Source organism: Ceratotherium simum, chromosome 25, assembly GCF_057802395.1.
Source record: "Ceratotherium simum simum isolate JZ-2026a chromosome 25, ASM5780239v1, whole genome shotgun sequence".
NCBI classification, from domain to species: Eukaryota; Metazoa; Chordata; class Mammalia; order Perissodactyla; family Rhinocerotidae; genus Ceratotherium; species Ceratotherium simum.
This window is the reverse complement of record NC_141924.1, coordinates 29,165,263-29,182,017: the sequence shown is the minus strand read 5'-3', so window position 1 is coordinate 29,182,017 and position 16,755 is coordinate 29,165,263. Positions and strand designations below refer to the sequence as shown.

Here is a 16,755-nt window from a genome sequence, read left to right as displayed (position 1 = left end):
TGAAAGGAATGGTTCTCACAACTTGAGAGAAAATAAACAGAATGGAAACCTAGAACTGCCTCACTGAACTATCGATGATGATTACTGAACACCTGAAGGGGAAGTAACAAGCCACATTTGCATCATTTCTGTACTGGATCAGCCATTGCTCAGTAGAAACCAATCACCTGACTTTTTCTTAGGCGGTCTTAGATTCTGAACTTGCTTCCCTTTAGGCTTTTTCATAAACAAATAACGAGAAAAGTCTCTAAGGAGGGAGAGGCTGGTTGCTCTTTCAGCTTGCGTCGTTTGCCTGCACTGGGCCAGGGAGGGTGCATTGTTACAGGTGTGGCACCTGTTCTCCTGAGCCCTTGCCCGCCTGCTCACTCCGTGGTTCTGCTGATACCCTTGTCAGGACCCACTTGGACAAGGTCACCTTCAGAGGCAGACCACCACACAGGTATTAGAGGCGACGTTCAGCTGCTCTCTGGGTTTCCCTCCTACATTTTCTGTTTGTTCGGATCCTGTTGCTACCAGCTTCTTCTGGCTCTGTCTTGCTGGTCTTTCCAGGGCTAAGTAGAATGGGTGAATTATTAATCTGTGTGGTTTAATTTCTAGTACACTGAGATTGCTTCCCCAGCAGTGTGTGTGTGGGGTTGGGGGTGTTTGCTGTATTCTTAAATGTTGGGAGATCAAAGCCTGGTGAATTTTGTTTATGATCATTTATTGATTTAGTCTTTTAGAGAACGTAAAGGAAAAGAGTTAGCCTGAATTCTTCTTCTGTTAACTTTTGATTCTCTACCGGATCCACAGGGCAAAATCATTTAGGGGGGGGCCCCTCAGGAACCTCAACCATCACCTCAGTTAATCCCTGCAATGAGCCTGTGAGGGAGGTATTTTCATAAAGGCAGCCTGGAGGCTGACAGAGGGGGAGTGGCCTGTCCTAGGTGACAAGCTAGCTGGTGGTAAGGTGGGGAGAGAAACCAGGTCATTTACTCCAGAGCCCCGGCTCTTCCCTCTCTGCAGACTGTCTCCCAAAGTCCTGCAGCGTTTAAAGTCTCTCCAGCTCTGCGGTGAGTGCTCTCAGCAGTTCCTATTGTCTTGGTTCCAATATTTAAGACACTGGCCAACAAATAATACTTAATGACTCTCAAGTCCTATGGGACATAATAACCTCCTACCGGCCACCACACCCGTGTCAGGATGACAGGAAAGGAAATCCCATCCTAGCCCCTCAAGGGAGGAGAAAGAAGGCACAAGGACAGAGAGGAAACACAAGGACTAAGAATTCTGATAGAACTGTTATGCAAGTGCCTGTGTAAACATATGAATTCCTGTAACGGCCTGGCTGCCTAGAACTTGGACAACACTATAAGAGAAAATACTAGAATCCCCTGGGTGTGTACGTGTGTGAAAGCACCGGTAACTCCAGTCCTCAGCTTAGCCACTTGCTTGTTAGGAGAATGAGGAATGGGCCCCTCCCATTCAGGACCTGAAAAGAGACCTAATACACCTGTTTTCATCAATGGTCAGGACAGGCCTTTTCAGTCTTCTCCAGCGAAGCTGGTAGCAGCCTTTAAAGCGGCAGCCAGAAATTATCAACCTAAAAACAAAGCCAGTTCCACCCCACCTTTACCAAAATGTAAGTTTCCTAGCGGGTATTACCCTCTCCCCCCACCTCCCAAATAAGGATATCTCATGCATTTTTGTTCTACGTGTGAAGTTCTGTAACACTTGAGTCCTCAGCTCAAAATATTAAGTAAATCCAGCACTAAGAATTGCAGATTTCTTTTGTAGATAAGAGTGGAGTTGACTAGTTGGTATCTAAGCAGTTCCTTCAACAACTCTCCAGTCTAAAATCCAGTACCTGTTTGTTTCATTTGGCCTTAAACCAGATGAGAGCCAAAGAGTAAATACAGGAGAACATGGAGTCCCCAAGATCAATGTCACAGCAGTGTCATGACAATGTCATAACATTGGGTTCCTCTCTTTTACTAATAAGAGTAAATCTAAGAGCCTACTAATTCTCTTGATGCAGAGTTGTTGGACTCTGTGCCTGAAAGAGATTAGAAGAAATAAATTAAAGGGGAGAGAGTGGCTACTGTAGGCAAGTACACAAGCTATAATGAGAAGGAATGAATAAAATTAGGGAGTACATCAGTGTGGGCCACTTAGTGTGGCGTAAATAACCATATGCTATAAAAACCCGTAACGATTATTGTATTCTCCATAGAACTTCAGTAAACATAGTAATAATCATTGTATTTCAGCTAGTACTGTGATTGATACTCAACATAGGGAGGCCAGGTCATCAAGAAAAGATTTATTGGAATTGAGTGTTCTCTGTTATCAAGTTGAGGAAGCAAATAATACACTGTAGAAAAAGTTCTACTAAAAAGTGCCTTCAGTGGAATTAAAATTGCATAGCACTACAAAAGTAAATTATTAGCCCTCCTTAAAATTTGTCCACTCAAACATGTTCATTCCCGAAAGGTTCTAGATTGCTGAGTTTTGCTTTAAACTCATAGACTTGCTAGAATTATTATTGGAGATCTCAGAATATATGGTCAACTATTGATGTTTCATCCACAAAAAAGTCATGCACAGTGTGAAATCACCTTCCACATTGCTCCTGGCAAGAGGAGATGGTTAGATTACCCACTGCACGGTCCCACACCAGGTCTATAAATAATCAAGAGTTGACTCAAGCCACAGTTGACAGGATGGGTAAGGATTGATGCTTTCCCACACATAACTACTTTCTTTATATGAGAAACTACAAAATAATGGAACTACAATAAGTCATTTCCACATCACCATGAATCAAGCCGTCAAATGGTAGAACCAGCTTTGCTTGAGCGTGAGAAGAGCTTAACTGGGTGGTAATTCTGCATTAGTGAATTCTAGAAAACACTTTTAATCATGAGAAGTGGGGCATCTGGATGGCATCTAGGTTTTTCTTTTCAAACTTTTAAGTTATTTTTCCAAGACATGGGGATGGATAAAATCTAGAATGTCTTTTGCTAAATACTTTACATCAATATCTTTGAAACCATGTCTCATTCTGTAATTTAAACCTTGGAGGCAGGGGCCTTGTTTTCCTTGTTCTTACATCCTTACATCCCCAGAATACATATGCCAAAGTCCTAAAGTAAATAAACACAAAATGTAAGGAAAATTTCATGTACATTTGATTCTCCTAAAATGGAATAATCAAAAGGTGATGAGCTTTGTGGCTTCCAAGAGGTCTCTTAGGTCACCAAGGTTTTTAAGAGCTTTTTTGTTTGAACCTGGAAGGAATATTAAGTAAACAGTAAACAAATTTCACCATACAAATTATTTAGATGGAAAAGCTGGAATCACTTACGTTACTTATCTTCAAACCGTAAAGGATGTTGTTAACTGGTCTCTACCTATCTCCTATGACAAATTAGAAGTTTTCATGTGAAATTTCAGACACCTTTTTTCTCACCTCAATCTCCCTCATTTGTAACAGATTCTGCACTCTGCTCTTCCTCACTGAAGATGCAACAACCCGCTTCCAACTATCCTCTGGAAAAGGACAAGGGCATACCAGTGGAAGAGTGGCACTTGAATGTGGAAACTGAACAACCCCAGTGTGGTCCAGAGAACAGCAAATCCGACAGTGTCCCCTGGAAGCTTCCAGCAACAGAGCCTCTTAGCTGCATGGAGAAGACGGAGTCATCCTGCCCAGAGGTGCAGCCCCAAGGCTGCAGGGCCTATCCTCAAGCCCCGCTGAGGAGTCTGTCGAAGAAGCACTGTGAGAACCAGGGGAATCTTCTCCACTTTGACCGGCAAGCCCCAGGCCGCATTTCCACCTCTCCCACTCTCAGGAGATTAAGGGGCAGCGGCTATGGGACTTCACGTTTGCTGCCTCAGCAAGAGACCTTGGAAATGCCCCCCTGGGAAAGCTGGAAGGAGCTTGCAGGCTCCCCATGTTACCTTTCCAAGAGTCTACCTGGAAGCCCAAAGGAGTCTTCACACTCCCTATCGCCCTTGAGACTCCACTCAAGATTACCCACAGACCCTAAAAGGACCCTCAACACAGCTGACCCATTCGAGCCCCAAAAGGGGCCCACTGATGAGAATGCCCTTCCCGTGCTTCAGCCCGCCGAGGAGCGGTCACTTCCTCAGGCCCTTCTTCCAAGGAGGGGAGGCCACTCATCGCCCAGCCCCGCCCCACGGCCCCCTAGTCCTCAGGTAACACGGCTCTAGGCCTCCTGCCTCTCATTCGGTGGGCCGCCAAGCGAAATAGGTCTCCGGGTTGCCCCATTGCCCCAAAGGCCGGGGGTCCTGTGATGGGAGACAGCACAAAAAGTCACCGCTGAGGGGACACACACTCTTTAGGACACATTGGCTCTCAAGTAAAAGGGGTGCAGCAGGTTGAGGAAGAGAGAGAATGGAGATCTAGCTCACTTTCATCTTCTGTATCCTGGAAGGCACTTGAAGGAGGGGTCCACACAGGTCAGGCTAGAGATGGTGTGTCGGGCACTGGATAGTAACGATGGTGGCCCTCTTGCAAATACACACGATTGGAAGACAACCTGGTGTGGCTGGTTTAAAAGAGGAGAAAGAGAGAGTTATTCAAATTTATAATCTTCTCCCCTCCCCACTCCAAAAGAAAAATCCAAAACATTTTAGCTAGGAAAGTTAATTGCCTTTCTTTTCAAGATGTCTGCTTTGGAATTTTGGGTGGATTTGAGCAAAACTAAAAGACATATTTTTTAAATTTATTTCAGGGTGAAGAATTGCATCAATCCAGGTGTGTATGTCTTTATTTTCTCCAGGGCTATGAAAGCTGTTGACTGTTCACTCTTACATCTTTCTTTCAGTTCTGACACAGCAAATGTGTTGGCGTATTAATCAGGCACTTTGTTTTATAGCCCCCAAGTCACTCTTCACATTTATGGGTCAAAGAGTCTTAATTTTAAGAGTCTCCTTTAAGAGCACAGCATTTTGCTGTGGCTTTTTGCAGCAGAGTGGGACAGCCACGTGTGGTCATGGTTTTCATTTTGAATTGTCAGCGATTTGGCCTGTGGCTTAATTAACATCCACTTAGTAATAGCTTTTGTCAGGTAAAGAAAATGGAAAGGCCAGAAACATGCAACAGCTTTTCAGAGAAATTCAGAGGACAAGAACAAAAGGAACAAGATGTGTTGTTTAATCCAGGATGACCTTTAAAAAGCCTGTTGCAACAGACTGTACCTTTATCTAGAATGCAGGTGGATTGTGTCACTTCCGAAACCAGCTCTGAACTTTCAGCATGGTCCCCAGGTTGTGGCAATGGATTTGCCATCCCTCTCAGGGATGAAGAGCTTCTGCAGCAGCAAGGGAAAGATCCCTGCCCAATTTCACCCACCCAATTTGTGAGATTGGTGGGAAAACCCTCATTTCATTTGGAAAGTCACAGAGGAATCCTCAGGGAATTAGCCATCAGTTTTTACTGGACCTCGATCCTCAAGCAAGAGTTTGCTGTTCATAGTAGGAAGGGAGATCCATCTATGCAGTCTTTGTTGATTTTAACCCTACTTGACTTAAATATATGAACAAAGATAGAGGATATACAAAATCACAGAAAAATATGGCTGAACTCAGGGGCAGGAAATTATGTGTCACCAACAGTGAGAGAGCACTGAAGTGTTATGTGGCAAAGGGTGGGGATACAGGGCTAGTGAAAGATGGGGCTGTTAATGCAAATCTTCCACAGGTGCAAACCAGAATAAAGCTCTAAAATGATACCTGATTCAGATGTGTCACAGAAAGTGGAAAAGAGAGCAGGTTTAGAAAAAGATGATGATGTTAATTAGAATCAGTCATGTGTAGTTTAATAGGAGGTTTAAGGATTTTGTTCCTTACCTTAAGAGCAGTGTGAAACCATTGACTGGGTTGATATGATCAGATAGATACAAGGGAGAGATGAGATTTAGATGACGATGGACTCCAGCAGAACAACTAGAATGTTCAGGTAGGAGAAGTTGGTAGGTTAGGCTCTGATGGAGGCAGTGGAGTTAGAAAGAAGCATCTCAAGTTCAAGGGCTATTTAGGAGATATCATCACCTAGACTTTCTGAATGGTAGACCATAGTGGTGAGGGAAAGGAAGTCCTCCTTTCCAACCTCAAGAATGACCTGCAAGCCTCTAGCTTGCACCACTGGGTGACTAATTGTTCCATTCACTGATCTGGGTAACCTAGTGGGAGAGGAGGCAAACAGATGGGTGGCATGTAGGTCTTGACTTCAAGTCTAGATATGTTGAATTTGAAGACCTATGGAACATCTGAGTGGAGATTTTGAGTAGATACTCGATTAGAGAAGGCATCAGAGATGGAGATATGGATCTGAAAGTCTTTAATCAGGGAATGCTTCCCAGAGCAGGTGAAGTCAGTGTCCAGCCTTGATTATAAGATGGAGTTAGCAGACATAAAGGCTAAGTGATGGGACTCATCAAGCCTTTTGCAAAAGATGACACGCAGGTAGTTTTTATTGACATGCAGAATCTTTGTGAGGCAGTAACAGAAACAGTCTTGGTAAATTCAAAGGAACAACTTGGTCAAAGAGCTGAGGCCTTAAAAATCTCTGTGGGGTTCAATATGTCACAATTACAGACTGCATAATAGTGGAAGGTTACGGAAAGTCACAACAGGAAATTAGAAGGGAGGTAATTTGGACATCTTGGTATCTAGTGATGACCCTGAATTAATCAATATTGTTTCTGCAGGACTTAGTACAATACTTGGTATGTAGTAGGCAAGGTTTGTTGAATGAACAAATGAAAGACTAAGTAACCATAAACTATGAATTAATATGTTAAACATTCATATATGACTAACTAATAAAGCAAAAGTAATTTATTCATCAGCCATAGACCACTCAATCTACACTTTTGTTAGTTCACCCTAAGCATGAATCTTTGGTAAACAGCTAACCATCTATGGCACAAAGTTCCTCTGTCTGCCAGTCTTTTACTCCCTCCCTCTCTTCATGTCCCTGCAGTATTTTCCACAGCAGCCATTTGTTCAAAGGGCTAGTGCCTGCCGATGGCTACTCACCAGGCTGTGTAGTCATATAATGTTGGGAAAAGAGCTCTACCTGTGACCCTGCTGTCCATTCAGGAGCTAGGGGCCTCACCTCAAAAAACTTCTTTAAACTTTATTTTAAACTTATTTAAACTTATTTAACTTAGGCCTTTAATATGCCTGTTAAATGGTATAAACCAGAAGCTAGCAAACTATGGCCTATGGCCCAAATTCGGCCCACTGCCTGCTTTTATAAATAAAGTTCTATTGGAACACAGCCACACTCATTCACTTAAATAGTATCCATGGCTGCTTTTACACTGCAGTGGCAGAGTTGAGTAGTCACTACAGAGATGGTATGGCCCACAAATCCTAAAATATTTATTATCTGATGCTGGTCCCACGGCCTAGTGGCTAAGTTCAGCACACTCCACGTCGGCAGCCCGGGTTTGGTTCCTGGGTGCAGACCTACACCACTCATTGGCGACCATGCTGTGGCAGTGACCCACATACAAAATAGAGGAAGATGGGCACAGATGTTAGCTCAGGGCCAATCTTCTTCAAGCAAAAGGAGGAAGATTGGCAACAGATGTTAGCTCAGGGCCAAACTTCCTGAGGAAAAAAAAAAAAACCCTATTTATTACCTGATGCTTTATAGGAAAAGTTTGCTGACCCCTGGTATATTTGATTAAGAAATGCTTGCCTCTGTGGCTGTCAGTCCATCATAACATTTTTTGCCTTATAGAATAGATGTAAAACCTTTTTTCAGAAAAACTGATTTTTCTTTTATCATAGTGTTTTAACACATGGCCTGACAAGTGAGCAGACTCATGTAAATGAGAAGGGCCCAATCTACTCTCAGTTCTGAAATCAGCTCAGTGTTATGACTTTGATTCCAGGTGTTTCTTTGTGAACTTTTTTTCTCATCGTCATTCCCTCTCTCCCTCTATGGTATTTCAGTGAACTCATACTCACTCAAAACCTTCTTCTCCTATCACCAAAATATACCTCCTGGAAAAGAATCTTTACAATTCATTCTTACTATAGTGTGAAGGACTTTAAGCTTAAGGAATATTTATACTCGTCTTTCCAAGTAGGGCAGTGTATTCCTCCCTTTTGGGTTGCCCTACATCTTATAAATGCCTCCATCATAGCATCTAAAACACTGTATTGCATTTCTTTTATGTTAATCTGCTTCCAGAATCAAGACCTTCCTGAGAGCAGAGACCACTTGTTTATCTTTAAACCTCTAACACCCAGTACCCAGCTAGAGTCTATCTCCACAAATATTTATCAAAGGAAAGGACGGACAGAAGAAGGAAGCCAGGCAGGCTGGCAGAATCCGTGGTTCACAGTGTTACTTGTCTCTCCCCGATGTATTTGCATTTTGACAGAGGACATGACTTGAAGCCAAGCAATAAAGCTGTGTTGGTGGGATTTTAAACCTCAGGAAGCATATGGGGTAGATTTTGTAGGTAGGGAGACCTTCCTGGCACCCCTTAAAATTTACATTCACAGAAAGTTGTCTATCTCACCTAATTTTCTTGTCAGCCCTGAAGCTGAGAAGGGAAATACTTTGTCCATTAGAACAAAGACTAACCTTCCAGTGCTCAAAAAAGAAAAAAGCTATATGTATCTAAATTAGCAAGTGGGGCAACATTAACATGAAAACCAAATGACAAGGTGTTTGAAAGTCTATCTCCAGGAATAAGCCAAACAAAAACACTGGACGCCAGGAGAACATCCCCCAAAGACATTTGGAGTTACCCTTCAGGGGCAGCATAATGTAATGTCAAGAGCTGTTGGAATCTAACTCTCTGGGTTTGAATTCTGTCTCTACTTCTCTCTGGCATTGTGACCTTCGGCAAGTTCTTTAGCAACTCGAAAGCTCAAAATCTTCACGCATGAAGTGGAGATACAAATAGTACCAACCTAATAAGGCTTTTGATAGGATTACATAGTATAAGTAAACATTAGCAATTATTTTTCTTTGAAGAAACCATTCATTTGTTTATTCATTCACTTATTCATTAAGCACTTCTTATATGCAGGTCATTGACTTATTCTTTCTAAAATATTCTGACATCAAATTGATTACAGGAAACTCATCTGATGCATCTGAACATTAGATTCGATACAATATTATATCCTCTGTAGACTTTTATTTAAAACCTGCTATAAGCTAGCACTGTCTATAAACTCTGGAAAATATCAGAGAGAGAGAAGACTGTCTCAGCTTTCATGGAGCTAGAAAGCTTGTTGGAAAGGTGTTAACTGGAAACTAATAGATGGCACATTGTAATTGATTTTTTTGTTTGTTTTCTGTGTGTGTGTGTGTGTGTGTGTGTGTGTGAGGAAGATCAGCCCTGAGCTAACATCCATGCCGATCTTCCTCCACTTTATGTGGGACGCCACCACAGCATGGCCTGACAAGCGGTGCATCGGTGCACGCCCAGGATCCGAACCCGGGCCGCCAGCAGCGGAGCGGGCACACTTAACCGCTCCGCCACAGGGCTGGCCCCTGTGTTTTTTTATTTCAGCGCTCTATAGCATCATATTTTATTATATTATTTTCTTTTCTCCCCAGTTTTACTGAGATATAATGGACCTATAACATTTTATAAGTTCAAAGTATACAACATAATGATTTGATATACGTATGTACTACAAAATGATCACCACAATAAGTTTAGTTAACATCCATCACTCCAGATAATTACAACTTTTTCTTTTCCTTGTGATGAGATAGATGGCATGTTGTTAATTAGTTGGAGAGGAGACTGCAGCCTCAGGAGGTCAGGGAAACCTTCCTGGCCGGGGAATGGCTGGAGGCTAGAGTGTGGACCAGCAGCTCCCTTTCATATCAGGAATCACGTGTTATTCCTCCACTGGCATCAGCTCCTCCCGGAACGCAAGCGCCATGAAAGAGGGGTTGTGTCTGTTTTGTTCACTGCTGTATCCCCAATGCCTAGGACACTGCCTGGCACATAGCAGGTTCAATAAATGTTTAAAGAGGAAAAAAGGAAGTCAGTGGTTAGTTAGTTAGGTTAGGACAAGCCTGGTAGGGGAAATTGTGTGATCTCCTTTTTGTTCTGTGTGTTTTCTCCTCCAGCTACTTATTTGTCTCCCTCCAGCTCCTTTCAAACTCCCCATTTGTCCTAATGTTTTGTGTTTATCTCTTGAATGTACCTTGGATTAGTGGGGATTTGTACAGTATCATTCGATCCCACTGGGCAGTATTTTGACTCTTTTCTAGAAAAGGCAGCAGCCTGAAAAGACATGAGAGTTCTAGGCAGTTACCAGCAGCTACCCTGGTACTCTGATAACTATAACTATGGTGTGTTTGATAACTATTACTGATTGAGTAAGAAGTCACAGCACAGGGTGTTTTCCACACTGATGAGACTCCAAAGACTGTCTCTGTTCTGTGTTCAAATTGATGTGTCTTCCCATCTAATAAGCCCTTTGTTATGATATGATGACCAAAAAAACCAACATGCCAGGGATGAGTCTTCCATTTGTTTGCTCCACATTTATGAAGTGTCCACTATGGACCAGGCCCTGAGCAGTGAACTAGAGGCTCCCCATCCTTCCAGAGGCTCCCCATGCCTTCTCAGTTGGATTTCCAGCAAATGGAACATTTTGGTAGAAGGTTGAACTGGAAGCTATAGTCAAACATGAAAAGGAAAATTCCCAACAATCTTCTGAGACTCATAATGGAAAAATATATCCCAGATTTAACCAAGAGAGCTACAGTTCCATAATTGGCAGTCAAGTTGTCATTTCTCTGTTGATTATTTTAAAAAGGGTTTTTTTTAAGATTGTTACTGATTCTTCATTTGATCTCCCTGTATAATCAACCCATCATTATAAGCAAGCATTCCAAATTGCACTATATTTCTTGCATAGGATAAAACACTATGATTCTTAAAATAGAGCACCTACCTTTTCTCGTCACACAATTGCTGGAAAGCCATCTGCTGAAAAAGGCTACATTTACCATGAAATTTTACCATCAGACAAGGACTGTAGGGTCGAGGAATGAGGCCTGATAAGCTTGCCTGATAAAAAAACAACAACATTGGGCAACATTCATAGCAGGGGGAAAGATAAGACTGTGCCGTCTCCAAATTGCAGCACCTTCGGTAAGAGTTTTATTCCATTAAGACACGCTTACCACTATAAGGCAGTTGCTACCCCCATATTCTCTGGTATTTTTCATAATTTTCCCTTAAAATTTGCACCTGGAAATTAAAGGCCAGTAGTCCTTGATTTAAGCTCACTGTACAGAAGAAATCTTTGAAAAATGCAAATGATATATTAGTCATATTTCTAAAGAAGGAGCTTTAATTATTCATCTTCAAACATTTCTGCCAAGATAAAGGTCACCATATAATTAGTGCTCCCACCCACTGGCCACTGGCGGGGAAAATGAGAGCAATGCTTCTAGATCCTCGATTCGTAGTTCACGAGGGATGGAAAGGGTCTCACTCACAGTTGTTTTCCACACAAGGAAACTTAGGCCCAGGGAAGTGACGTGCCAAGGTCACAGGTAATGAAGGTCAGAGCTGGGAATCAGGGGTCATAAGTTGAGTGCCCCTCACACTCGATTATATTGCCCCTGTTACATTGTTAGTTTCTTGTGGCTGCTATAATAAATTACCACTAACCGGGCGGCTTAAAACAACAGAAATTTATACTTGCATAGTTCTGGAAAGCAGAAGTCCAAAAGCAAGATATTGGCAGAGCCGTGCTCCCTCTGAAGGTTCCAGAAGGACCTTCCTTGCTTCTTCCTCGAAGTGTTCTTTGGCTTGTGGCTGTATCACGTTAATCTCTGCCTCCATCTTCACGGGGCCTCTCTCCTCTCTGTCTCTTCTCTAGGTGTCTCTCATACATACGCGTCATTGGATTTAGGGCCCACCCGGATCCTCTGGAATAATCTCATCTCAAGAGCTTTCGTTTAATTACATCTGCAAAGACTCTTTTTACAAATAAGATCACATTCACAGATTCCAGAGATTAGACTGTGGACATATCTTTTGGGGGTGGCTCCACTCAACCCACTACACCCCTTCTTTTACCTAAAGGAGTAACCATCATTATGTCAATTTTAAAAAACACTTTATGCTTTTAAATGGTTTGTAGTATCTTTTTCTCTTCTTTCTATTTTCCAAGTCTTTTTGGAGTCAGACTTGTGTATTTGAATTTTGAATTCTGCTTCTGTCATTCACGAAGTGCAAGCTTGGGTGAGTGCCTTATCCATCCCTCTCAGCCTCAGCTCCTCCACTCTATAATGAGAACAGTGATTTCCACCTCATAGGGTGCTTGTGAAAATCAATATGATAATGCTTGGAAAACACTTAACAGAGTGTCTAATAAGAGCTGGTGCTCAGCAAGTGCGGGCTGATGTCAAATTAGAATAATATCCATCAGGACCAATCTATTCCTTGCAAAGTGTATGCACTTGAGGTCCACTGGGTGACACACTTCCTCCAGTCAGAAAGTTTTCTGGCACCAACATGCCAGAGCAGGCTCATTGTTGAGTGTTGATGCCTGGGTGTGTGGCCTGCTCAGCAGTGGGGGAGAATTCTCCGGATTCTCTGAATTGCTGCTGTCCCAGCCCACACCATGGACCTTCAGAGCTTCAGCAGAGGACAGAATAAGGAGACGTTCTGGAAACAGAAAGGAGACAAGATTATTCCAGCAACCATGGGACTAGTCCCTTCGGATCTGACCAGACTGGGGCAGCGCCACTCCGGGTTAGTGAAAGTGTGGTTGTGTTTGGGTTTCTGAAGGTGGGGAGGAGGGGAGGCCGCCGGCAAGCCCGGGAGGGCTGCAAAGTCTAGGTCAGGCACCCAGTTACACAACCTCCCGGTCCAGAGATTTGTCCTGAAGCAAAGAACCAGAATAGTCAAGCACTGAACAACAACAACAAAAAAGCATTTCTGAAGGAAGTTTGTTTAGTTGTGCTTTTCCAAATAAATGGAAAGGGCAGTGTGAAGTTATACTGCACTTATACAGCGACAATGGCTTTCCCAGCCACCCCCCAAACATTTTACATGTATTATTAGTTCATTCCCCAGCTTAATTTCCCTCTGAGGAAATTAGGTATCAAGAAATTCTCTTCCCTATGCTCCTCACCCAGGATGCCATGACCCCATGCACACACCATTTTGTTTGAGGGAGGGAGATAAAAATTCTGAATTTATTACAGTGTTTGCTTCCAGTGGATAATCAATTCAGAACTGGACACAGTGATCCTGCAGCATGCCATTTTATAGGAAGCAATTCTAATATTTGAAATAGCAAAAATAAGATACCAATTTGCAACCACCAAAACCCCTCCCCCCGTGAGACCTAAATTCAAAGTCATTCTGAATTCATTGCCACTATTTGCATTAATATCATTAATCCAACAATCTGAGCAACCTGGCTGACACAGACATGGAGACCTTTTCAGAGTGCCCAGAAATCTAGTCCACTGTCATGCATGAGTGATGCAGAGGCAGGTGGTTTGCACCAATTCATATCTCTTCAGGTTACTGTGTGCAGGTGTTCTTTCTTAGTGTTTTCCTAGGTCTCCATATGGTTACAACTGTGATTCTTGATGAACATAAAAATGTCATGTCCACAGAGATTCTGTTATGCCCTACCAGGAGCGTGCCCACCTTTCCAGAATGAGCATTGCTGGGTTTTGAACACCAAGGCAACAAAGCCGAGGTCACGGCACAAGCCCTTTGAGAGCCAGTTGTCATCTCTCTGCTCCCTATGTGCAAACTGAACTCCCAAACCTGGCCTATGTGCTCACAAATGGATACCTTATGTCAGAAGGTACCCCAGACAAGGGAGAAAAGGATAGGAGTAATTTAACCATCTTTAATTGTGAGGGGACTCAAATTGCATTTTGCTATTGTATATGCATATAATTATTCATTTATCATCCAGAACGGAAAAGCAAATTTATTTGAGAACTATATATATGTTGTTCTGTAGGTCAATATGCCTATTCATTCAACAAGCTTATTTGAATACTTGCTCTATGTCAAATTCTATGCTAGGTGCTTAGATTCCATGATATGTAAGACACAGCATGAGCCTTCAATGAAATCCTCATAGAGTAGAGACAAGGTAGGGTAAGAGAGGGAGAAAAAGAGATGGCTGTCCCTGAGCAGATCACAAAAGACTTCTGGAGGAAGAGCGTCTAAGCTGAAATTTAGAGATGAATATGAATTTGCCAGGCAGACAAAGTGGAGATAGACAGGCAGATGGGAACCACCTGAGCCAAAGCATGGAGATGTGAAGTGCAGAGTAAGTTTAGAGAACAGTGAGCAGCTAGCTATTACTGGAGTCCACATTCTGCGGGAGTTCGTGCCAGGAAATGACAGTGATGCCTCTGGGTGTGTGAGGGTTTAGTTATTGTTCCATTTACTCAACAAATGTTTACTGAGCTCTTACCAAACACAGGGATTAGGACCAGGAGCTAGGAGCTTAGGGTAAAGGAAGAGATAAGACACGAATCTGTAAAACTGCCTTATAAAGTAAGATGCTTTCCAGGAGGGAGGACAACATCAGAGGAGCATTTCATTCATTCGCGTTCATCAATGGCAGTGGACTGAGGACTAAATGAGCACTCGCCAACGCAGATGATGATAAGACGTGTTTCTTGCAGTGAAGGAGCTAACAGCCCAGTGGAGTAAACAGACACATAAATAGACATTCAATAATCAACATAATAGCATTTATTGGCAGCTTACTAACTTCCAGACCCTGATCTAAGTGGTTTATATTGATTAACCTTGTCCATCTTCACATAATAAGTAGGTATGATTATTGTCTACATTTCACAAATGGCAAAGTCAGCTAGAGAGGTTATTAACTTGCTCAATCACAGCTAAGATTAAAATCCAGGCAATTTGACTCCACATTTTTAACCCTCAGTGCAGAGAACTATAGAAGCACAGAAGAGAAACACATAAGCCAGCCTAGAGGAGGCTGGGAAGACTAATCCTTCCACCGCACTAGCAGTTATGGCCTCTCTTGAGGTCCCCAGGGAATATAGAGATGGCTTACAGAATCTTTGGAAACTACCAAGCTCATGATACTTACACAACTCTAGATGTGTAACATTTAGAGTTGAAGCTCAAAAGGGTAAACTTTTTCCCCAACATTCAACTAGGTTACATTTCTCATTCAAATTATGGCAATTTTTCCAGTCCCCTCCAACGCCATAAATAGCAAATCTCATTGTCTGCTTCTAGTGTCTTTATGAAGAGAAATATAAATCTGATGGGGAAGCTTCTAGTATTTCCTTTCAGGAGCCTTCTCGTGGGCTCTCAGCATTTTGTGTTATCTAAAACCTCTTGAGTAGCACTGTGAAAATTCCTGGCTGGATTTGTATCCTGCTAATTCATTTTGTTTCATTCTCAATGTCGTGTATCCAAAATGATGAAACTAGAATTATATTTCTCATTCAAATTACTGTAACTTTTCCAACTCTTACCTAATTTAGCCGCCTCCATCCTCATAACCACCGTGGACGTTGGGTTGGCAAGTACCAAAAAGGGGAGTATTGTAAAAAGTTGCAACTCTAGTGATATTATGAAACTTCACCATAAATAGGTAATGAAAAAGCCACAGGAGTGCAGAATGCTCAAGTTGACCTCATTCTTGGAGAAGGAAGTCCAGGATGGGGAATCTCTATCAGTTAGGATAGCATTTGTCTGCATGTAACAGAACCTGACTAGAATGACCTAAGCAAATAAAGGGTGTTTTTCTTGTAACATAACTAGAGCCCAGGCCAGGGCAGATGTCAGCAACCTGCTGGGCTGCTTCTGTTTTCCTGTTCTGCTGTTATCTTTGCAAGATTACTGGTATACTTTCAGGTATCAAGCCATATTTCAGACAACAAGAAGGGCAAAGAGCAAAAGGTAAAAGGAAGAAGCTAGCCAACCCTGTCCTCTTTAAAAAAGTTTTCCTAGAAGCCACACCCTGCAGCTCCTGTTTAAAGATTTTATTTATATTTATTTTTCCCCCAAAGCCCCAGTAGATAGTTGTGTGTCATAGCTGCACATCCTTCTAGTTGCTGTATGTGGGACGCGGCCTCAGCATGGCCGGAGAAGCAGCGCGCCGGTGGGAGCCCGGGATCCGAACTCGGGTCGCCAGCAGTGGAGCGCGCTCACTTAACCACCAAGCCACGGGGCCGGCCCTGCAGCTCCTGTTTAAATCTCATTGACCAGGTTTGGATCACATGGCCTCCATGAGCTGCAAGGGAGTCAGAGCAATGCCATGTATTAACTCAGCACGTGCCCCACCCCCAACAAAGCAAAGAAAAATGGAGAGCATGCACATTGGATTGGCAGCTAGCAGTGTCTGCAACGTTACCCTAAAGTTTTCCAATAAAAAGAGAGAGAGAGAAGAGCAGAAAAAGGGCAATCAAAACAGATTTCAAAACCTCAGGGAATACAGCTAATTAAATAAATATCAGCCAAATTGTATGTATTTCGCTTTTAAGTCAATTAGATAACCCATGGCCCTAAATCTCCTGGGATGAGTAGGAGTTAGACAGGTTTGGAGAAGGTAGAGAGAGGGCAAAGCATTCCCAGCCAAGGCACTGAAGTGTGAGACACTTTGTGTGGGAAATGACGATCTATTCCCTGTTTCCAGAGAATAAATTGCAAAGTAAGGAGTATCAGGACAGTAAATGGGCCAGATCACGGAACGTTTGTGCATATGCTTTAAAAA

The 16,755-nt window shown here is 42.7% G+C and overlaps 1 protein-coding gene across 1 annotated transcript in view; it reads left to right on the top strand.

Annotated features, from left to right (window-relative positions):
* The first annotated feature begins 3,491 nt into the window (after positions 1-3,491).
* Positions 3,492-16,755, top strand: part of PLEKHG7 (pleckstrin homology and RhoGEF domain containing G7) — a 53,748-nt gene continuing 40,484 nt past the window's right edge. The window contains exons 1-2 of the mRNA XM_014797716.2: positions 3,492-4,200; positions 4,740-4,762. Coding sequence (XP_014653202.2) covers positions 3,505-4,200; positions 4,740-4,762 — 719 coding nt within the window. The 5' untranslated portion in view covers positions 3,492-3,504. The remainder of the gene's footprint in view (positions 4,201-4,739; positions 4,763-16,755) is intronic.